This window comes from Dromiciops gliroides, chromosome 3, assembly GCF_019393635.1.
Source record: "Dromiciops gliroides isolate mDroGli1 chromosome 3, mDroGli1.pri, whole genome shotgun sequence".
Classification (NCBI taxonomy): domain Eukaryota; kingdom Metazoa; phylum Chordata; class Mammalia; order Microbiotheria; family Microbiotheriidae; genus Dromiciops; species Dromiciops gliroides.
In genome coordinates, this window is record NC_057863.1 from 466575523 (window position 1) to 466600384 (window position 24862).

General features: G+C 34.0%; 1 protein-coding gene across 13 annotated transcripts in view; it reads left to right on the plus strand.

The window, feature by feature from the left end:
* The window catches only part of PRPF40A (pre-mRNA processing factor 40 homolog A), a 61313-nt gene that overhangs the window by 12148 nt on the left and 24303 nt on the right, over positions 1 to 24862 (plus strand). For 8 of the 13 annotated variants that reach the window (XM_043994454.1, XM_043994445.1, XM_043994447.1 and 5 more), the window contains 7 exons: positions 10331 to 10411; positions 12248 to 12278; positions 13982 to 14001; positions 19046 to 19156; positions 21437 to 21557; positions 21781 to 21834; positions 24543 to 24567. In XM_043994454.1, the coding sequence (XP_043850389.1) occupies positions 10331 to 10411; positions 12248 to 12278; positions 13982 to 14001; positions 19046 to 19156; positions 21437 to 21557; positions 21781 to 21834; positions 24543 to 24567 (443 nt within the window). Of the gene's footprint in view, positions 1 to 3516; positions 3743 to 10330; positions 10412 to 12247; positions 12279 to 13981; positions 14002 to 19045; positions 19157 to 21436; positions 21558 to 21780; positions 21835 to 24542; positions 24568 to 24862 lie in introns of those variants that run through there. The other 5 variants (XM_043994448.1, XM_043994449.1, XM_043994452.1 and 2 more) reach the window with 2 other exon arrangements.

Sequence of the window (24862 nt, forward strand, 5' to 3'; positions counted from 1 at the left end):
TGCCCTGCAAAAACAAAAACAAAAAATATATATATGACTGATGAATAAAGGGAAAAGACTATCTAGAACAATGGTGAAGTCCTGCAGATGGTCCTGTTTGTGTCTAACATTGAAGTATTTGTATCAAACTCTAAACCACTGCTTAGACATGAAATCCATTTTCCCACAGGAAAAGACATGGATGAAGAATTCCTATGATCCATAATGTGCTATGCAATTAAAAGGATAACCCATAGAGGTGGTCCCTTAATACATATGTACTTTGACCATGCCTTGCAGGTGGCCAATGAAAATTAAACAGGCGGAGGGAAGCTATTGCCTTTGTAAAATGGCAAAGTTGTTCGTTGGTTTTCATTTGGTTTGGTTTAGTTTTTAATAGAAGAGGGTAGTATGAATTTGTGATTTCATCAACACAGAGGGCTCCTTATGAGGAATCCTTTCTACCAATGCGAATCTAGCAATTGCTCTGCAACTTGTGGTCTTGAGAGTTGCCTGGCACACTAAAAGGTTGTGACTTGCTGAGAGTCGTGCATATTTTAGAGAAGAGACTTAATTATGCCTTGCTGACTTCAGAGCCAACCCTCTAACCATTATGTACTGCCTTGCAAAAATTATTGTCATGTCAAGGATACCAGTGAGTGATCTGTGATCTGAATCATTGTGGGGGAGGGAGGGATACCTACATCAGTGAGATCACCAATCTATTGGAAAACTGTAGTTTGTTTTGAAAGCATTGTCATTTAAGCCTTAAAACAGCCTTTTGAGGTAGGTACCACAGGTATTCCCATTTTACAGATAAGAAAACTGAGGCTCATCAGGTTTAAGTGACTTGCCCATGATTACTTAGCTTATAAATGTTGGGAGTGGGATTTGAGCCCAGGTCTTATTCCAAGTTCTAGCACTGTATTCACTGCTATACTGCTTTTGTCATATGTTTTCATAACTGATATAAATATTGTCATCTAGACTTCTCTAAATTTTGTTGTTAAGAGGGATCTATTTTAAAAGTTTGGGACATTTTGTGTCATGAGAATCATAGGAACAGTTTAATAAATAGTAAACAAACCAATGTCACATTCAGGGACTATCTCTGCTATTCACATCCATCCAATTTGCATCTTGGAATATCAGTTGAATGTTATTGGTTGGGTTTCTTAATATACCATGGGATTTGGTTATAATGTATTAATGACATTTATTACAAAATGGCATTGGTATGTCCACATCATATTTCCTAGAATTTTCTTCATTCTTATAACTGTACTTCTCTTGGATCTATAGAAAAGCATTTCATTCCATAGAACAAAATGCTCTCAAGGCTCTTCTTCAACAATGTTTTCCATTTTATATAAGATTCCTTGAGAGAGGTTACAATAGTTGAGGTAATTTTGAGGTAACAGTGACTGATTAATATTAAGCAAGACATTAAAACAGGGAAGCATAATTACCAGAAGTGTTTGCTGGCCACTGTCATGGAAGATGTTCAGGGCAGAATCCAAATGGAAGAGATTCCCTACATTTAGTGAGGTCCTCCAGATGTTCCTTTTTACAGATGACGTGTTGATGACATCAAACCGAAGAACATTGCAAAGCCTTATAAATGAAATCCGTGAGTTTGGTATAATTAGCCACACAGGGAAAACCAAGTACACCTTGTTGACACTTGATAAATGGTGGTTTAATTGAACTTATTGAAGAATACTGCATGTCCACAATGTTATATGTTGTTGGTGGACAACCATCAAGTAAGCATACATCTTAGAAAGTGCTACCAATGGACAGTAAGCTGCTCTTAGAATTGCACAGAAGGAAGAGCTAAAGCTGGATTGCCTCTGGAATGTTGCACATTGCTTTTTAATGACTTCAAAACTTCTTGAAACAAAGGTTCATCTTTTAAACAATCATCTGCTAGTAATGCTACAAGGCTGTGACTTATGGAATAGTACTGTTTCTGAAGACTTTAAGTTGAAAGGTCACTTGAAGGCAATGGAGACATGAATGGTGGGTTAAGTAGGCTGCAGGACATTAATATCCAATGAAGAATTGCTCAGGAAAAGTGGTATAAAGGATGTCATTTGAGAGATGTATGATTGGAAAAGGTGGTCCATTCCTTCATGTAAGGTATAACGAAATATGTGTGCTCCATTGGTATCAGTGCAAAGTCAGGAGTTTCTAGAGAAAGCCTTCCCAGCCTATATGGGTGGAACTTCTGTAGTCGATTTACAGGAGGATATGGACAAGTCCTTACAGGATGAAAACAATATGGATGGGTTGTGATCTACACTTTTGGAGGGAGTCCTCACATCAGTCACAGATGCAGTGAAGTAAGTAAAGTTTTGTTTGTTTTTTCCCAAATACAGTCCATTTCCCTAACATGGGTACAAAAATTTAGGTATATACTAAAATATAATAGTGATTATTAGCCACACTCATTTTAAATTAGGCTGATTGTAGGTGGGAAGGTTGGGGAAATAAAACATATTCAGAATATGAGATGTTTTCATCTTAATCTGAGTATTTCTTGTCATCGTACTGTTCAACTTTTATCTGTTTTGGGTGGAGAGAGAATTTGAGAAGCCCAAAGATTAACTATGTTAAGGATTGTTTATCATATAGTCATCTCTTTTCCTCTTTAGCTGAACCCATTTGTGTTTCGAGAAGAATAAATGTTTGCATTTTAAATCTCTTAATATTAATAGTACATGGAATCAGGTTACATACTAGTTTTCATTATCCTTGTGTAGCTAAGTGTGCTTTTCTAGTTTGTTGGGTTTTATTCAAAAGGTAGAGTCAAGATGCATGAGACAAATTTGCTTTAGGCTGTCAGGTCCAGCTTGAAAGTTAATTGCAAAAAATGCTTCTGAACTTCAAGATAATTATATCAGTGAGCAAAGATGAAATGCTGCTGTTTCTCTAGGTTAGACAGAAGTTTAGCTTGTGAATGATTTCTTTTCAAAGAGAAATTACTTGACTAATTATAAAATAAGATAGGAATTGTGAAGTGATGGTCACTTCCACACTGTCACTACTATGATTATCGTAGCTTCTTTAATATTTTTTCTAATTATTTTCTATTGTACTAAAAACCTTCTCTTAGGAAGCCTTTTGTAAGAAACACCTAAGGGACAACAGAAATGCCTAAGATAAACCTCTTAATTGTTACTCTCCTATTATCTATAGTGGTGAATACTTCTTAATATTTTCCAGTAGACCCCTACTCTAATTCCTCATTGTAGTGAGAAAATAATGGGATTTGGCAGATATTCAAAGGCCCACCTGGAGATTTAAGTGAGAGTGATTGACTTTGCTGATTAGCCTACTTCAAGTTAATTAGATTGTAACCACACCTGGCCAGCCCTCAAAAGCTGAGTCCACTTTCAAGTCCAGTGAACCAGTGGTATTTTATGACACTAAGCAATCAGCTTGAAGCAGTGTGAAAGGACCACTTCTGCTCCACACTCAGTTTGAGGGCAGTTCATGGGTGAAAGCAGGCTTGTGGTAGAGGGCTTGAGGAAAAACCAGACCAGGCTGGAACTCCAGGCTAGAAAGGCCTTTCTTAACTTCCTGAACTCCACATGTTCTCCTTTTACTAATACCTAGCATGCTTTAGTAAATGCTTAATGTCCTAAGACTGGTGCTAAAGCTTCTAATTTAAGGCAACCACACATTTAGATTTTAAACGTCACAGTTGGCGACCACGAAGGGACTGCTGAACCCCTAAGCCTTCTGATCTTCACGTTGGGTAAGAAATTTTATGTTTGTACGTTTCTCCTATTTTCATTCATTTTATGTGCCTGTCACTTTAAATTTTCAATTGGGTTTCTTCTACTTGCTAAGTACCTGCTTTTCTCTAACTGGTTAATCAGACAGGGGTGGGTAGCCTGGTAATAAGATCATGTTAACACTTCATTTTTGTGGATTTTCTTTCTATTTTGGTTTCTCTTTACCTGCTTTTGCCTTTAATTAATAACTTTATAAAGCTTTAGTATTATGAAAGGACCAACAGAGAAAATAAAGGGGTTGAAGAGAAACTTTATCATCATCATATTTCAAGAATCTGTTTCTACTGCCATAGACAGGGACATATTTTGGAGAAATGCAGAAGTAGACAGCAAGATATTAATATGAGATCTGGAGATTTTAGACAACAAAATCAAAACTGCTCTAAATTCACTCAGAGGAAATAATGTCAGTTCAAATGTTACATAAGGGTTTCCTTTTGTGCCATTGTATCTACATTTTTAAATTAATAGTATGAGTTTATTTTCATAGAGATTTTCATTCTTTTATGATTGTGTTTTAAGCCAGTTTGAATTTCATTGTCTTTATTCTTCCATGTGTATTTTGTTCTATTCATCTATCTCTCTATTTTTGAACTAATGCAAGATGGTCTTGATTTCATAATACAATATAGAGTCTGAAAGTATTATTCTCCCAATTATTTCCAACTGATTATTTGATCAAATTATATAAAATATTTCCTTGGTAAATTGATTACCATGACAAGTGTAAATTAAGTCTAGAAGTACCATTTTACTAAGCTTTAAAAAAATTATTTGGAAATATTGCATATTGTATATTATATTCTGAGTCGAAGCAAATTCACTTTTTTTTTGCTGTCATAATTATCCTCAGTTGTTAAATCCATATGAGACTTGGATTATGGGAATTTACTATTTGAGATGTTAATTGCCTTCATCCATGAGAGGAATACATACAAGAGCAGGCATTGGACTCACAGAAGGGGAGACACCCACGAAGTCTAGGTAGTGCATTGCCTTGGGAAAGGCTAAGAGAAGGGCCATTGGTAAGAGCTGAAGTTGACTTCTTTTGGCTCCATCTCCCCACAATATTGTACAGATGGCTGGATGTTTTCATCCCACCCATCTCATTCTACACCTGGCTTCTATTCCCTCTCCAATATGCCTGATGCCATGGATGTCTCAATCCTATGTATCTGATTAAGCCTGACTCAGTTTCCTCCAATATATTGGGTGGCATGGACATATATCCCATTCACCTATTTTAAGCCTGGCATACTGCATGGGTTGTATATATCACTCAAGTGTGGGGATGCTCATCTCCCATCACTTCTCTATTCTTTTGTGATAACCCTGTAATTATCTCAGATGCCAAGATGGACATAATGTTGGATTTGGTCTTCATATATGTTACCAGTTATATTAGACTCTTTAATTTCTCATAATGGCATGAGGATAATTAGGCAGATGATGTAAAAAGTGATGAAATTAATTTTTTTAAAATAATTCTTTTCTTAATGATTATCACAATTGTCTTCTCAATTCTGGGGGGAGTGTAGTAATATTAAGTTTTAGAGAATGTTTCAATTTTTCTTTATTATATGCTTCATGTGTAACAACTGGACAATAATGGTAAAATCTCTAAAAGATTCTGAATTTCCTTAGACGTGTTTTTGAGAACTCTCATTGTTTGATTTGATTATTGACAAAGCTATTTAAAGTTGTGTTAAGCTCAATTTTGGAGGAAAATTTCTCAGCTGATTACCAATATCTGAAATACCTGAGGAACTTTACAATCACACCTGAAATTCTACAGCTGAGACTTGCTAGTTGATCATCATCATCCACACCTGAAAGACTTTCACACCACAACTACACCCAAAGGACATCCCAGGAATCATCTGAGAAAAGACTTCCAAAGACTTAAATGGAATTTTCCTGTTTTACACTATTTGTAATGTCCACCTCCCAAAGGGGAGTGCCCCCTTCAGTTTACTGTCAATGAGTTGCTCAATTTCTTTTCCCACTTTTCATTCCTTTTACATTGTTAGTCATAAGTATCTGTAATGTTATTGCTTCATTAAGGAAACAATGTTTCTTAAAGAAGTGGGGGGGGTGAGAAAATAATGGTATTTGGCAGATACTCAACAGATTTAAGTGAGAGTGATTGACTTTGCTGATTAGCCTACTTCAAGTTAGATTGTGACCATACCTGGCTAGCCCTTAAGAAGGTATTGTTTGGGGACAGCTAGGTGGCACAGTGGATAAAGCACTGGCCTTGGATTCAGGAGGACCTGAGTTCAAATCTGGCCTCAGACACTTGACACTTACTAGCTGTGTGACCCTGGGCAAGTTACTTAACCCCCATTGCCCTACCCCCCAAAAAAGAAGGTATTGTTCTCAGAAGCTCAGAGACCACTTTCAAGTCCAGTAAACCAATGGTTTTTGATGACACTAACCAATCAGCTTGAAGCAGTGTGAAAGGACCACCTCTCCTCCAGACCTATAAAAAGTTTCCCCACTCAGTTTGAGGTCAGTTCATGGTTGAAGCAGGCTTGTAGAGGGCTTGAGGAAGAACCAGACCAGCCTGGAACTCTAGGCTAAATAGGCCTTTTCTTACCTTTCTGTTCTCCTTGTACTAATACCTAGTATGCTTTAGTAAATGCTTACTGTCCAAAGAGGGATGCTTAAAGCTTCTAATTTAAGACGACCACACATTTAGATTTTAAACATCACATTGTTTCTTGGCAATGGACTGGGTTTCCTTATCTCTCTGCCAGGTCCTACCAAAACAGAAAGTTTTTAGATGTGGGTACTATGTCCACTTTTATGTCAGTATTTTTAGAACCAGCCTCACTACATTTACATTCTGGGAGCTTCATCATCAAATTCACTCTCATGCACCTCCTCTTAGTCATAGAAGAAGGTAGAGATCTGTGTATTTCTAAATATATATTCTAAAAACTTAGCATTAAGAGTTGTCGTCAGACAGAAAATTGTCAGTTTACAAATAGCTATGACGAGTATTTTCTAACATTGTATTGTGTTCTGTTCACAATTTAAAAAAAATTAGACTATGATCAATATTGATCCAAAGGTTTCAACATCAAATAAATTAATTTTATAAAATTCGTAAGGAAATCCATAATAGAACAAAATTGCTACTTGCTATCTGTTAAGGGCTAAAATTCTAGCTAGTCTGTCTAAAATATCCAATGAGTGGTCGCCAATAAATTATAAGCTTTAGCAAGAGTTAGACTTTTAAGCATTTATTAAGGAGAATAAGAATTTGGTAAAGAGAGAGAAAGGCCTAGATTCCTATCTATTAAAGGGAGAGCACATTTCTAGCTCCGCTCTCCACCAGAGTCCCAAGGAAAGAGCGAGAGCCCAAGCGCCAGTCTCTTCCTTCCTCCTCCCACTCGCCCGCGTCACTTCCTGACGCCAAAGAAGAGACTCCTGGTCTTGCCCTCAAAGACCTTCACTTCATGGGTGGAACTCTTCTACAGTAGGTTTCCAGCAGGTGGCGTCATTCCAATCGTTACATATCATTATATGCGAATACATGACAATGTATTAATGATAGCAGATAGCTTTTGTGTTTGTAGTATTGCAGATTTTCTTACAAATGATAGTAAACTAACTTGGCTGGATTTTGAGTTGTTATATCAGTACTTAGTCTTACAGGTGAATAGTACAGAGACTTCCATAAGTTGTCCTTGCAGGAATTTTTGCTAAGAATATTAGAAATAGTGCAGTAGTGTTTGTTTTTGTGGGTCATACAAACTGACAATGCAATTTTCAAAAGAAGTTGCTATATAAAGTTCAATCAATTTTAAACGCATTACATGTTATAATTTTATTTAGTCTTAAGTTTGCTAATTGCTTATACTTTTTAAGGAAGATAATGCTCATGGAATTTAAAATGATTATATTAAACAGTAGATGAATCCTTTATCTTTTTTATAAGATTTTTTTTTTAGGACATCTTCCCCTAGCTTCAATATTTCCTGGGTTGAATAATTGTCTTTTCCTAGGATATTCAGTAGATTTAAGGAAATCCCTTAGGTTAGAAATGGTTTTTGCTTAGATCAGAGGTGTCAGAAATTCCCAACTCCCTTCCAAAACAGATGTAATTGGGAGACGTGTAATAAATTAAAACACAGTAAAGTGGAAATAATGTGAATTTGTGGTTTTAAGTCATTATATAGCCTGTGGAAATTTATTTCTCTTTGAGTTTGACACTGGTTTAGAGAGTAACAGTGATTCTTAAATGGTCAATTATTATACAGATCCTATTTTTAAATTAATATCAATGATTCTTTGCTTAAGTTGAAAATGTTCAGTTGGTTGACATAATTTAAATCTGTCAAATTAATTAATTTATAATCCTGCAGAAGCTTTAAACCAACATTTTCACCCCTAAGAAGTAATTAGGCATTAATGAGTGAAAGTACTATTATTTTCTATTTGCTTAGCACTAAAGTTACTTATTTGTTAGCAAGCAGATAACCTAATGTTACACATATATGATAAAAAACAAAAAAAAAAGGCAATTAGGAAATTTGGAAATAATTGAATTTGGAACAGTTATTACAGGTTAAATCCCATTTCATCAAATTGAGGGATAATCCATATTTCTCTACTATAATGAAATACTGTTGTATTCAATATTGGTTACATAGGATAACTTATTGACTTGAAGGAATTTTTCTTTTCTTATTATTCTTAGGCCTTGTAATATTTTTATGTAATGGGACTTAACCTGTGTTCATTCCTTATTCTGACAGACTATGCTTATAAGAGTATTTGAGTTGAGTTGAACTACTTTGAGGAGTTTTAACATGTGCTTCCTAAGTTTCTGTAATGTGTCTTGCTGAAAAGTGTTGTATTGAGTCATTTTAAAATTTCGGTAAACTCCTATCTAAAATTTTGCTTTAGAACTGTGGAAATTTTTTTGGTATGTCATCAACTCTTAACTTACCTAAAGCTACTTTTAGACCTATACTGGTTTCTGCCTGCTAAGCAACCCAGTGTATTTTTGCGGTTTTTTTACCCCCCCAAATCTTCTATCAATATTCATTTAGGGAATTTCAGCTTTGTGCATTTAACCTAAGTACAACTTAAGTATGAAATTAGTTCTAATCTCCTCTCCTTCCCCCAATCCTTGGGATGGACAACCAAAGTCTATAAAAGTAATCTTTGGGGTTTTTTGGTTTTTGGTTTTTTGAGTGGGAAGAGCTTATTCACATAATTATACTACCTAACACTGCAGTTACCTTTCTTAGACATCCTTCTTTTAGCCTGGATAATTGAGTTGCATATGCTTCCAAATTATTCAAATCTACTAAGTTTGCAGCTTTAAAAAAAATACTCACTTGACCACATCCTCCTGATTAAAAATTGCTGGGTTTATTTTTTATTGATCAACAAAAAAAAATTTCAAAATTAATGCTTGGTGTAATCATTTAAAACAGAAATTTATGCTCTTTAAGAATACCTTCTCTTCTATTTCTTCATCCCATCATTTCATAAAACCATTTATTTTATCTTTTCCTTTCAGATAAAATAAACTGACATGAACAGGGATTGGAATTCAGTTTGTACAGATTAACAGTCAAAGGGGCGTTCATCTTCCTTACATATTGGCCTCTTACCCTATCACTAAGATTTACCATTTCATTTCTTAACTTCTTTCTGTTTTCTTAAAACTCTTTAAATGAGTGCTTTAGATTATGATTTTTTTACTTACTGCTATATTTAATTGAATAATCCTCCCCCCCCCAATATTTTCATATTTGCAAAATGGGGAAGGATGTCATAATTATGTAGTTTATCTGGGACATTGTCTCCTGCTACCTTTGACTGCCTTTATTAATCTTTGCAGTTCTTGCTCATATTTACTAGAGTACAGTAACTCACCAATAATTGGAATTAGCTTCAAATTTAAGCTAAAGTGTTTCCTTGACCCTTAGGACAACAACAAAAAAAACCTAACTGGTTTCCTGGGGATAGGGAAGGACTGGAGAGCTGGGTGGAGACTGGGAAGTAAGAGCTTGGTGATTTGCAAGTGTTTTCAAACTGATATTTATATTTAATAAGGTTTTCCTTTTTTCAAGTTTCTCTTTTGGGGCTTTCATTACCTTGGAAAGAAGAACCAGCCCACTGCTTAAAGCCTTTTTAGAATGGGGGAATTGTATTAAAGTTTAATGGGAGAAGCCTTTTATTTTTTATTTTTGTTCTTAAAATGTTGGGGGAGGGAGAAGGAATAAATGAATACAATTTTCCTGATGTTTAGTAAAAATAAACACTAAGTCAAGAACACTTGGTTTAGGGGATCAAAAGAAACATATAAAAGTTTGATAATGTTTTTCTTAAATGTAAATATTTCATTTATACATGACCTATACACGTGGTATAAATAGGAAAATAGTTTGCAAAGGATTTTAATAAATATTTAAGCCCAACCCTAGATTAATTTTTGTTAAACTTTGTATTTTATTAGCTTTGATACATAATAATATTAGTGTATTTTTGTACAGTTTAATAATACCTCACTACTTTTATTCTAGATGCCTGGAATGATGTCTTCAGTCATGCCTGGGATGATGATGACTCATATGTCTCAGGCTAGCATACAGCCTGCTTTACCGGTAATCTTTTGAAAGTTTATTTGATTTGGTATTTTAAAAAGAAATTTGTTTCAAAAACAGTATTTTGGAGTACATATTGTTAGAAATGTACTATGGAAACAAATTTTAATTTTAGGTTTTTTTGATAATTTTACAACATCCTATTAACCTTTGAAGAGGGTATGTCGAATTCCAGTGTGGCATGAGGATTACGGTGAATTGATTTGTTTAATAGATTTTAAAGTTTCCACTTGTATTGAAACTAAATCATATTTCTTGGGCATTTTCTTTGTAAAGAGTACTTTACCATTTAATTCAAATCACTACAGTGAAATAACTCATTTAGATTTCCTCCTGGTAGTTTTTGTTCAGGAATGGCATCCCTACCTAGAATAAATGATTTTTTAATTAAGGTATAAAGAGTTGTTCTTCATTAATACCAGAAATTCTTTTGAAAATTGCCAGTATGATCAAATGGACAGGCCTTAAAATCACAAAGTCAGAGTTGTAAAGCAAACTGTTCTATTTGAACTCCTTTTCTGTAAATTAGTTAGGAAAACCATCTTTCTTCCTATTTGTAAAAGATTTTAAAACAGGAGTCAAAAGGGGATATAGGATTATGGTTCATGAAAACAGGAAAAAGTGATAATAGTAATCACATACATCACAACAGTGTAAAAAGTGGTGTCCTAATAATTATCTTTGGAGGTTGGATAATACAAATATTCTATTTTATAGAAGAGGAAATTAAAGCTCAGAAGTGTTTAAATGAGTTCACTTACGTCGAAAATCTTTTCTTGGAAACTATAATAACTATAAGGCTGAAAATTTAAAATTTATCAACATGAGATCATAGACTTAAGAAGGAAGGAAAGAAATGGGCATTTATTAAGTACCTGCTATGTGCCAGGTGCTTTAGTAAGCACTTTACAAATATCTTATTTCATCTTCATAGCAACCCTTAAAAGTAGGTGCTATTATTTGATTTTTCAAATGGGGGACCTGAGGCAAATATGTTAAGTGACACACTGGTATCTGAGGCTAGATTTAAACTGAGGTCGTCTTGACTCCCAGGCCCACCACTCCATCCACTGTTCCATTTTCCTGTCTAGTTTCCACAACTGGAAGGGGGACCTCTGAGGTCATCTAGTCCAGCATAAGAGGGTATGGGGGCAGCTAGGTGGTAGAGTGGATAAAACACCAGCCCTGGATTCAGGAGGACCTGAGTTCAAATCTGGCCTCAGACACTTGACACTTACTAGACAAGTCACTTAACCCTCATTGCCCCACAAAATAAATAAATGAAAATTCTAATGAGAGGATATTGAAGCCTGAGGGACTTACATAATTTGCTTGAGTTCACACAGACATTGTCATTCAGGATTTAACCTGAAGTCTTTTCATTCTAGAACCAGTTGAAGGCTGCATATTGACTTAGAAAACCACAAACATTATGCTGTATTGCATTTTTATTTATTTTGCCAAATATTTCCCAATTACATTTTAATTTGTGTCCTGCCATGGCCCAAATTTTTATATCACTATACCCTGCCACACTAGTGTCAAATTAGTTTGCCTTCTTTCTTCTCTATGGCATTGGCTATTGGTTAACAGGCATAACTGTTGGGAAAGATAAGTTTCCCCTGAAAAATAATTTTCAAATTAAAATGTTTGTATTCCTACTATGTATATAGTCATCAAAAAGTACTTTTTGAAGTGTTTAATTTGGTGGCATTTTTATAGAATTTATCTTTGAAGGCCATATGTAGTGAGAGTCAATCTAGTGTTCTTGTTAGGAATTCATAAACTACAAATAAAACACTATACTTTATCAATTTTATTTTTTTATTCTTACAGCCAGGAGTGAACAATATGGATGTAGCAGTAGGTATGTAATATCGGTTTATTAATGGGAAAATATAATTTATGAGATTTCTTCACCCAATTTTATAAATGATTTTTTTAATGTAGGTTCCTTCAATATTTTTAGTAAACAAAAGGAAAATTGTATCACTTGTCACAAGGTTTTTTTGCAGTGACTATTAATAATAAGACACTGTCTTAAGTAAATAGATAATTTTTAGTGTTATGTTTATACTAGTGTATTCTGTTTGGGACTTGGGGAAAAAGTAGTGAATCCTTTCATCGGTGGACTTTAAATTATTTTGTCAAATTAAAATGCTGTATTAGATGGGTTCTGTTTATTGTCATTGGATCAAATGTGAATCTTTGGGACAAAATTTAGCAGTAACATTTCATCTAAAGGATAAAAAGTGTTCATTTTGCTGAATGTTTTTAAGATTTACAAGGATTTTTAAATAAAGGCATACATCTATGGATGTCTGTACAAATTCATCATTTTTATAACAATGTTAATTTCTTGGCTAAGGTTGAGAAGGTGGGAGAAAAGTATGGAATAAGTTCAAGTGTAGGGTGGGCATCAATGCATATTGTACTGCATGAGTAGTACTTCTGCCACATGGTAGTGAATACAGTGTGGACATAGGGTAACTTCTGAACATTATTAATCCGTGAAACTGAGAAATCAGGATGGAATTGGTAATTGAAACTCCCAAGCCTCATTTTATTCAACAGTTTCAACCTCTTCCTTTATAAAAATGCTAACAAATAGCAATGTTTAACTGCCATGCTTTTATAGTTTTTCTGTTTCTTCTTGTTTTATCTACAGGACAGTCCCTCTGCCCTTTTTAGCTTTTAATCTACTATAACCTATAGAAAGTAAACTTATTTGCACATAGTTGCTAATTCTGAATCATTAGACTTGGGGTGAGATGCCTCTAATGATAGCTTACAGTTAAAAATACTCTGGAGTTTACAAAGCAATTTCCTCCCACTGACACTCTGAGGTTAGTAGTATCTCCTTTCTATATATAGTTCAGGAAGCTAAGCTTTAAAGTGGTTGACTTGACCATGGTCACACAGGTTGTAAATTGCAGAGCTGTGACTAAACTTAGATCTGATGATTCCAAGTCCACTACTCTTTCCACTATGCCATGCTGCCTCTATTGTGAAGTAAATTGCATGGGTGATTTTAACTGCCTAGAAGCCTTTACTTTGTTATGTTCTGGATAAGTGAGGTAGTACTGTACTTTTCTTGTCAGTTGTTTGTTCGTAGTCTGGAGAGCAACAAATTAGTCAAAGGAAGACAGTCTTAGAAAGAAGCAAAGGGTTTTAAATGATAATTGTCAGAATGTGGTTCAGTATTCATGGGTAGTTAATGGAAACGTTTTATTAGAGTGAATTGAAGACTGAAGTTTCAGATAGCCCATAGTTGTTGGATGTCCTTAAACTACATAGTTTTATTTTGGAAGGAAAAAGAGGAAATAAAAATGTCATATGGTATGGTATTGGGGGAGGAGAAAATAAATTCGAAGGAAAATATAACTTTAAAATGTGACAGGAAATATTTAGGAAATGATTTTGACTAGTTATAAGAAGTTGAATTTAGGGATGGTCTCTGGCTTGTGCATGATTTTATTTATATCAATAATGCTTTTGATCTTTATGGATGTTAATTGTTTAAGAGAATTATTTTAATCACTTGATAAATATCCATTTTTTGTTTTTTAGGTGCAACATCTGGCACACAAGTAAGTAAAAATCTAAGGCTTTGGGATTTATTTAAACTAGATGTGCCTAGATAGTTTCATATTATTTTGTTTCACTACTCCTTTCTTGTTCCCTTTTAGAAGACTAGCTTCTACCCTTTAAGATGTGACCCTTTGCTTCTTTCATTGCTAATATATCAACTTTTTAAGAGCCAAAGGTTTAAGAACCATTGAAAAAAGGAATTATTAACACTTAAGGTATTTTTGTTAAACTTTAAGATTGAGATTGGTTAGCTAGAAAAGAGTAGGTAGAAAAATGGAAAGTTTGTCATTTGAAGAATAGGAATCTTTTTTAAATTGCTCCCATTTATTAGTGTGTGTAAATTGGCCTTTTAAGACTAAAATTGAGCTTAATTTATATAGGCAGTAGAACCCTCTCTCCTATGGCTATCAGCTTCTTAGGGTACAGGAAACTGACTGAGATAATTCCTGTTTTTGCATTGTTATGAAAAGTTCTTTAGTATAGAAAAAAAAATCAGCCTGTGTGCTGGGTTAATTTTATGCCCTATAGAAGTGGTAGAGAGGCAGCATGGCATAGTGCAATAGAGAGCCTCTCTTGGCATCACAAAGACCTGGGTTGTGCACCCTCTGACACATACTACATGTGAGAGCCATGGGTAAGTCACTTAACCATTCTCTGCCCCAGATAGCTCTTTAAGACTTGCAGAAAGGTTGCTGGTCTGCAGTGCTGGAGGAAGTTTCTTCACTGGGAGTTCCATATACCAATGAAGTCACATATACCAGTAAAGTCATGGAGCTAGACAAAAATAAAATAGTATGTCATTGACTTAACAGTTTTAAGAGATTGGGCCTGTGTTTGGTTCTGCAGTCTTCTCCAGCATGACTTTTCCTGTGTCCCTAGATTTTCTTCTCTGGTGTTTGGTTTTAACAGATTTTCTCTCTCTGTTTTGTAGTCTGTTGTCATTTTTTAGTTGTCTTTTGTGAGGTGGTAGAGTAATGACTGATTATCTAGTTACATGACATAGGATGTTGGTAATATATACCTCTCTAAAGTTTTTGAGTTTTATCCCCAACATAGTAGTTTAAAATACAACTAAATGTTTATATTTTCTCCCAGAATGGTATAAGGATTGAGAAAAAAATTCTTAGGTGCTCTAAATCAATGTCTGGGTTGGGGAGTAGTTTACATAATCTCGTTATTACTCAGTTTGTTTCTTAGACTTTCTGCATTTCCTTGGTGCTCATTTTAATAGAGTCATTTTTCTTTTGCTTTTTTTTTTTAAAGCAAAAGACTAGCAAGAATAACTCCCTGATACAGGGAGTTACAGATTAGATTGCAGTAGCTTTTGAATAATACCAAAGTACAGGGTGTATGGCATAGTGAGAAGACCATTGGACTTGGAGTTAAAAGGCATGAGTTTGAGGTCCTGGTTGTTCCATTTTCTATATGACCTAAGGAGGCTTCTGAAATTCTAATCTATAAGATTAGAGGAGTTGAATTAAATTATCAATAAGATCCATTGCAGCCCTTAACCATTCTGCGGAATTTTCACTAGTGTTCAAATGTTAGATTTCCATTGTAGACAATGATAATAATATAATTCAACAAAAAATACATAATTTTTTTATTTGTTTGAAGGGGTTGTGTGCAATATTTGAAAACTTATCCTTTTCATATTGAGGATAGTTAGGAAACATTTCTTTTTTCACTTTCCATCCTGAGCTTTTCAACATTTGTTTATTCATTTCCTTTGAAATTTGAATCCAAAACTTATATACAAATTAGTGTTACATAGCTATATAAAATAGTGTTAATAGAAATCATGTGTTCTCTGTTCTACTATTTTGAATATTATCCATGGCAGAAGTTCTCAACTTTGGGATCCAGAAACTTTTGAGCATTTTTAGAAATCTCTTTCAATATAATTTATTTCCTTTGTAATACTAGGTATTTTATTTCATGCACTAAAACACATTATTCTAAGAAAGGGGATCCGTAGGCCAAATGTTTGGCCTTTTGGTTTTTACTTGGTTGTATCAGAAATAAAATAATTTGAGGGACCCAGAGTAAAGCTGAAATTTATGCTATTACACAAGACCAAATTAAAAGAATGTCTCTCTCCTAACAAGGTCTCTGAGATTTGAAGTCAAAATGACTCCCGTGGAAAAAAACAGTAGATAGCTTAGGGATAATGCAGCAATAGATAATTATAAATTGTTAACAGACCTGTCATGTGTACTTCTCTTATTGACCTGGAAATGGAGAGGTTCCAATGTTATAAGTTTAATCAAGTTAAATCAAGATTTAGAGGAAAAATCCTTGTGTTCATGCTATAGGTATTATGGATTGTGCCAGTTTTGAACAATTCAACTAAATGTGTTGTAATTCTGTAGCAATTCCTATTTACATTTCAATTTTTAACACCTCAGTTCTATGAATTTTTACTGAGACTTTTAGAACATTTAGTTATGTCAATCTGCTGATACTGTAAAATGTTCTTTGTCTGATAGCAAAGACTGCAGATAATTACAAGTTTGAATTTTTCTAATGGAGCATTATTTGTTCCTGAGAATAAGCTGTTGAATTATATCGATGTAACATTGCAAATTTGGTGCATTCATGAGAAAGGTATAGGTTAAAAGAAAGTTTACATAATTTTGCATGTCTCATTATTCCTATGAAATGTTCTAGTAGTAGTAGTAGTATTTATGTGTATAAATATAAAAATATTACTGGATATAAAGTTGACTTATCTGATTTAATTTAACTGTTACATGATTAACTTACATACTAGTATTAGCAGACATTATTCCATCTTAGTTTATTATTAAATTTTTGCATGAAATGTCTTAGGATCATAGTTTTTTGAACTGCAGGGGATCAGAGGGGCTATGAGACTAAGTGACTTAGACCCTATCTCTTTAATAGTTTCATTGCAAAATAGTGTGGTAATGAGACCAAAACTAGTATAGTAGTCTTTCCCTTATACCTTTGGGTTCTTTCTGAATGTCTGTTCTTTCTCATCATGTTCACTTAATACAAATTTCAATTGAGTTGTCCCTTGTGACAACCATGATTGACCTCTTTGTTTAAATGCCTGTGGGCTGTAGAGATTGATTGAATAAGCCCCAGAATCTGCTCAAGTTCATTGGCCCTCTTATTTTGTGCTGTCCAGAAATGTATAAAGTACTCCAAATGAGGAGCACAGAATGCAATAATTCTTAGTTACCATGACTTGATCTTAGACTCTTAAATCTCTTAGATCTTTTTTCTTAAGGACTGATTTCATGCAAGATGAAGTTTCCTCCTTCTTTACTTCTAGGAGACAACTCTTGGAAGGAGTAATCTAATTTATTCCCCTCATTTGCAGATTAGGAAACTGAAAGCCAGAGAAAGAAAGTAATTTTCCCCAGATTACATAGTTGGGTAATAACTATGTAATTGTTTAACATAATTTTAAAATAGAAAATGTTAAATTAGAGTATAAACCAACTATTTAAAATTCAATGTTAAGAAATTGCTAATTGATTACTAAGATAGCTGACCAAATACTAAAGCTCCTTTGAGAAAAGAGAATACAGTACTGATATTTTAAAATTCATGGGTCTGGTGCTAATATTCAAAGCAGTTGACATGTAAAGAAGTTTAATTTATTAAGAATTTTTAAAAATTATGAAATATTCACCATCAATTCATTTTTTTCCTGTAGAAAAATTATTTTGCTAGAACATAAAAGAGGGATGAAGGAGAGAATTATTTCAACAGCACAAGATATCTAAGTCTTAAACTCTTGTTGCTAAGTATGAAAAATATTTAGGAAAATCAAAATATGTTAGTGGTTTTTATAGGCATCTAATTTCTACATAGATATTTCGCTGTTAAAGGTCATAGTACATACTAAGATTACTTTGGTTTTCAGTAGTTAGTTGTGTCACATTAGTTCATACAGAACTTATAGTCAGTGAGAACCCCTTAGGTCTTTTTCACATGGATTTGTATCAAGTCAGATTTTCTTCTACTTTTCATCCTTGTACAACCCATTGTTTTGAAAGTTTTAAAAGTGTGCAAACTACTGGTTTTAGTAGAGCCAGAGACTTAGAAATCTTTATTTTGTCACTTGTACATTTAATTAACATGCCTTCTATGACTTCATCTGAATACTTGATTAAAATTTTAAATACCACAAAGCTTTGTGGTATTTCATTAATGACCTGTATACCATAGTTTACATTGCTTCATTGATAAGCACTTTTGTATAGATTTCAAATCAGCTACCAGTACTCCTAATGGTATCATATGACCTATATTTCCCTGCTTTCTTAAGGAATGGGCCTGTGTTTTGTCGTATATGTAGAATACTCTTGATAAATTAACATAATTTTAGACAAGACATATTGGAGAATATGAAATATCAATTTTATTAGAGCCTTAAATATTCTGGCTGTGATTTAAGACTTACAAAAGAATATATTTTAACTTGGATTAATCCCAGTTGGCTTTTTTTTACTACTTTTTAAAAATTCTATTTTTAAATTTCTGATTGTCATGTTATATCTTCTAAATGATTAAACTTGCTAGAGTATTCCAGTGTTTTTCATGTTACTGGTGGAAGACATGGCATTAGAAGTCAATTTTCATATTTGGTATTAAAACATAACCTTCTACAGGTTTCAGTCAGTTTCCACAGTTATCAGACTCTCCTTTGTAGATTTATTATTTCCTGCCAGGTCATACGTTTGTCAGTGAATATCAGTATTCTGAAGTACCACATAATTCTTCAAATGTTTTTAAACATAGTGCAAAATATTATCTAGTCTGTTGTTTAACTGATTTTTTGTATTTAGATTTATTAGTGCTAATTTTGATTGGAAAATATACAGTTTTAATTTAACATTTTAAGTAGGACAATTAGTCCTTTGATAGAAATATTATGCATGAACATATATAACATGGCACTTAAAAATTAATTATCCATTTTACATTATCAGGCCCAATAGAAATATTAATCTTTTTTAAGGGTTTAATTTGAATTTAGTGGCTTCATGTTGGCTTTTTTTTCTTCAGAAATCAATGTGGACTGAACATAAATCTCCTGATGGAAGAACTTACTATTATAACACAGAAACAAAGCAGTCTACCTGGGAAAAACCTGATGATCTCAAAACACCTGCTGAGGTAAATATTCAATTATTTTAGTCTGGCATCATGTACTACATCTAGGAAACCATAGTAACATAGTATATATTGATCTATCATATTTGGAGATATGCTGGGAATGAGATTTCTTAGATACTTAGCCTTCTAAGAATAATGTTTATCTAGCATCCTTACCATCCTGAACACTATTAACTGTTATTTCTACTGAACCCCTCTGTTTTCGCAAATAGAAGAATATTATAGGGGGACAAAGATCCATATTAAAGAGAAACTTGAAGTGGTCTGAAATGACCACAAGATGGGTATGTATGTTTCCTTATATACTATTGAGCTTCAGAATTGGATCCTACATGTACCCCCTTAGAACCCTACCCTTTCCAGAACAAGAAATTAAAATTGAGAGAATTAAGGCTGCAATTTACAATCCCAAGGTTAGGATTTCTAGCAGTTTTACATAGCTGGTAGTATATGCTTTTAATAAGTAAGAGTTTATAGTGGTGTTTTTTATAAGTCAAAAAATACAAATATTGCCATAAAAATGTGGAAATTTATTTTCATTTGGGGAGAGATTAAAAAGCCTTAGGCCCTCAGGGGTTGAGTGGCTGGGGTGGGGGGCAACTAGGTGGCGAAGTGGATAAAGCATCAGCCCTGGATTCAGGAGTACCTGAGTTCAAATCCAGCCTCAGACACTTGACATTTACTAGCTGTGTGACCCTGGGCAAGTAACTTAACCCCTAGGTTCACCTGCAGAGGGGGCCTCTAAGCCAGGCTAAGCTGTGCAGACAAAAAACCCCAGGCCACAGCTCTGCCTGTGCACACAGCAGGAGGTGCAGGAAAACCCTCAGAGGCTGGGGTTTGCTTCACCCAGCTCTGCCCAGGGAGCATGGGCTCAGCCAGCCAGAATTTCATCTGAGAGCAGGTTAATAAAAAGGGGGGGCTGACAAGAGACATGGGGTGGGGGAGCTCATACAAGGAGGTTGGAGAAGACAGTAAGAGTGGAGACAGCATACCCTAAGGCAAGAGGCTGCAAGGCACTTACTATATTAAAAGCAGACAGGTTGTATAATTTGCATTTTTTTACCCTTATCTTTACATTGATTTTTTTTTTTTTTGGTGAGGCAATTGGGGTTACACAGCTAGTAAGTGTAAAGTGTCTGAGGTCAGATTTGAACTCAGGTCCGCATGAATCCAGGCCCAGTGCTCTATCCACTGCGCCACCTAGCTGCCCCCCTTTTTTTTTTCAAACATTGATTTTTATAAATAAATTCTGCCTTGATTATTTCATTAAGAGGCTTCTTAATTGTTTGCTTTTCAATTTGGGAGCAGTGTGGAAAAATTTTGTAAACTGCCCATATTAAATTAATAGCAGTCAGCCAAGCATCCACAGATTAGTCAAAAGTCCCCAGATTAGTTTCCCAGGCAGATTAGGCTTGCAGTCAGATTAGGCTCCAGTAAATTAAAATATTTCCACAAAAAGTAGTGAATAAATTATTCACTTTAATCACTGAATACTGTAACTTTAAAAAAAGGTACAAGGTTTGCGATATAGATAAGGGGTATAAACATCTTCAGCCAAACATAGACTTTATGACTGATAAATGACTAGTTGAACATACCTCAAAAAAATGCATATATATATATATTTATATATATACTTATATACATACATATACACATACATGTATATATGTTAAATTGGTAAAAATGTCATTTTCTTTTTTTAAATAGTATTTTATTTCTTCCAATTACATGTGAAATTTCAATATTCATTTTTGTAAGCTTTTGAGTTCCAAATTTTTCTACCTCTGTCCCTTCTCTAGAGGCCAGCAAACAATCCAATATACATTATACATTACAATCATGTTAAACATATTTCCACATTAGTCATGTCATGAGAGAAGAATCAGAAGAAAAAGGGAAGCCCACAAGAAAGAAGAAACAAAAACAAAAAAATAAAACTATGTTTTGATCTGCATTCAGATTCCATAGTTCTTTTTTTGGATGTGGAGAGCATTTTCCATCATGAGTCTTTCGAAATTGGAAATGGCATTTTCTTAAACTAAATTACTCTCAAAGAACAATTGAAACAAAATTTGATTCAACTATTTCACGTATCAGTACTTCATACTTTTCATGCCTCCACATCACTTATGTTTAACAAGTCCTTAATTTCTATATTTCACAGTCATTTTACCTGAGATATAAGAATTAATATTTTTACAATCAGAATTTTGTAATTGTGGCTTTAAATATTAATTGTATAGTTATTGTTGACCAAAAGTGTTTATTTCCCATTAGCAATTATTATCTAAATGCCCCTGGAAGGAGTACAAATCTGACTCTGGAAAGCCTTATTATTACAATTCTCAAACAAAGGAATCTCGTTGGGCCAAACCCAAGGAACTTGAGGATCTTGAAGGTAATGTAGAACAATAACTTTCTAAATTTTCTTTTCAGATTTAAGTCATTCACAACGAATCATCCCCTCTAGGATTATATAAAGGCGATTGTGTTAAGAAAAAATCAAATGATTGGAATTATTTTAAATAGTATAATAGTTTTGTGGGATATTATTTTTGTTGTTGCTGTAGATCCCAGTTCTGTAGATTAAATAGATTTTTATTTGATTCCACTGAAACTAGGATACCAGAATACCATTGTTGCTGGAAGTCTTATTACAAAATCAAACCTGCATGGTGAGCTGCTTTGATAATTCACTTTCTGTCATTACTTACTTTTCTATAGTTGTTCACTAACCATGATTTGAGTAACTATTCAGTGAAAATCCAAAACTTAAATAATACCATTCCCATTAGAGTTATATTAGAAATGAGCTTTTATTTCTTTTGAAATTCTTTAGTAGTAGAAATTAAGGTTTTGTATCACATTAGTAATAATATATTGTTAAGTTTACTGAAGATTATCTGTTAATTTCTTGCAGATTAAATAAAACTAAATGCTAGATTCATGTCATTTTTGAGTTCATTCTCCATATTGGACAAATTCATTGGGCAAATTGACTGTGAATGATAAGGTTTTAAGACCTGACTAGTTTTAATTTGAGACATATTTTCACTGTGAAATTCAACTCATGTTTGTTTCACAATAATGGTATTAACAAATGAACCAAAATGAAAGAAACTAAATCCACTTTATGCTCTGGGAACACTATAAGAAATAGCATATATGATTCAAAGTTAGGTGTCCTCACTTCTTACATAAGTATTTTAGTATTTTAGTAGTATTTTAACATTTTTGAAAGTCATAAAAGAACAATTAAGAAACAAAAGTGCATTAATACCTCACTTATCCAGCCACTTCAGACATTCAAAATTGAGAACTTGGCAGGAAACGAAAGGCTTCCCAAAACAATTACAACAGTCTATTGGCTAAAGCTTAGTTTAATTTTAGGAATATTCTGTATACAGTCCTTATTCACTCTTTTTTTATTATTATTATTTTTTAATTTTTTGAAGGCCTATAAGGGTTTAAGTGACTTGCCCAGGGTCACAGAGTTAGTAAGTGTCAAGTGTCTGAGGCTGGATTTGAACTCAGGTCCTCCTGAATCTAGGGCAGGTGCTTTATCCACTGTGCCACCTAGCTGCCCCCTTATTCACTCTTAATTTGGGTATAATTCAAGCAAACTTAGTCATCTAATTTTCCCCCCTTTGTAGCATATTTCTTCTTTTGTTGAGATAAAGGAAGCAGAGTGATTAGGGTGAGAAAGGAAGAGATGATTTAATTTCCAATGTAGAAAGTTCAATTAGAGTACTTAGAGACGTGACTTGGTCATGATTACAGACCTAAAATGTGTCCAAGACAAAGACATCAGTTTCCTTAAGCATGTTGCCTATTTAATAGCAGATTCAAAGGATAATTAGCATTATGATGATATTTCTAGCATATTGTCTCTGTCTTTCAAAAAGTCAAAGACCATAGCAGTATGTTTATTCCACACATTGCTTCCCCTCTTTCATACATTCAACTCTCCAGCCAAACTGTCCTACTTTCTGTGCCTTCAGCACAACAGTCCATCTCCTGCCACTATAATTTTGCATAAGCTGCTCCCTGTTCTTGGAATTCTCCTCTTCCTCACTTCTGTTTTTTTTGGGGGGGGGTTGGTGAGGTAGTTGGGGTTAAGTGACTTGCCCAGGGTCACACAGCTAGTGTCAGCTGAGGCAGGATTTGAACTCAGGTTCTCCTGAATCCAGGGTCAGTGCTCTATCCACTGTACCACCAAGCTGCCCCTCTTCCTCACTTCTGATTCTTGGAACCCTTCAAGGCTCAGTTCAGATGCCTACTGCCTATGAAAGGCCTTTCCTGATTACCTCATTGTTGCCTAGCCTTTACCCTCAGCCTCAATTACTTTATATATATTTTGTTTCTGTGTACATGTTGCCATTCAGTAGAACCTAATTTAAGGAATGGGTACTGTTTCATTTTTTTTCTTTATATTCCTAGTGCCCAATACAGTGGTTAGCACATGGTAGGCAGTTGGTGAATGATTTTTGAAGCAAATTGAATTTAATTGAATTACCTAATTAGGGAAGTGGTTATTAAAGGCAGGCATATCAAGTGCAGCAAATGGATAACTCCAAAGAAAGAGATATGAAAAAAAATAGTTGAATGAACTCAAAATGCATTATAATTCTAAATCATTTTAGTAAATAGTTCTATATACCTTTATATACCCTGGTAGCTTTTGAGGACCTGACTATTACAGCATAGTACACCAGTTAAATTTCAGTTTTGACCCTTACTTATTGGATTTTCATACATTTTGTTTCAGAAAGAACAAACTTTTTAAAAATTCCATTAAAAAGTTAACATTCTATCTAGAAAATCTGCATTTAAGGAATATTAGAGAAAGAACAAAAGTTGAAACAATACAAAATTTCCATTTTTTTTAAAAGGCCAACAGATAATAGGGACTAAAATTGGCCTAAACACCCATATTGCTTAATAGGTCTATGATTGTTTCTCATGACATTTAAAAGAAGAAAGCTAATTTCTAACAACTTTAAATTGAGTGGCATTATTTAGGTTTTAGATATCTTGAGTTCTAACCTATCTGTCTACTACTCAATCTTAGTATATGAGCTCCAGATTTCATAGTAACTTGGATCAGGGTTTAAGCAATCAACTCTTTGATCCCTAGGAAAATGGTACTTCTCTTGTCCTAATTATGCAGGTTAGGACATAATTTAGCTGGTTTATGGCCAGTAGAAACAAAGAGATTGGGAAATCAACTAGGGTTTGAAGAAGCCCTTAATGGGTGGTGAAGCAACTGTTGATAAAAGTAGTATAGTTGACCTAGTGGGATTTCTTTGTTCCTTTCTCTTTAAAGTCAGCAACATTTAAAGTAACTATCAATGGATTAATTTTCTTTTTCTTTTTTAAACAGCTATGATCAAAGCAGAAGAAAGCAGGTAAGTACTCAGTAATGTTAATATAGATCTGTGGGCACTTCATGGCTTGCCTTAGATGTGAAGATGAAGTTACTGGACATTCTAAGCAAAACATTTATGTTCTAGCTCTACATTTGCTTTTGTAGTATGCAGGGTGTCTAATATTAACTCTGCCAAATTGGGCAGCTTTAAGTTCATTTGGGAAATTTATTATTTGTTAAATTCCTAATGGAATCCTGCTAGATGATACTTCTATAGAACAGCATACTACATAAATTAGAGATGAAGTTTTTGGTCCTTAAATATGCCTTTGAAT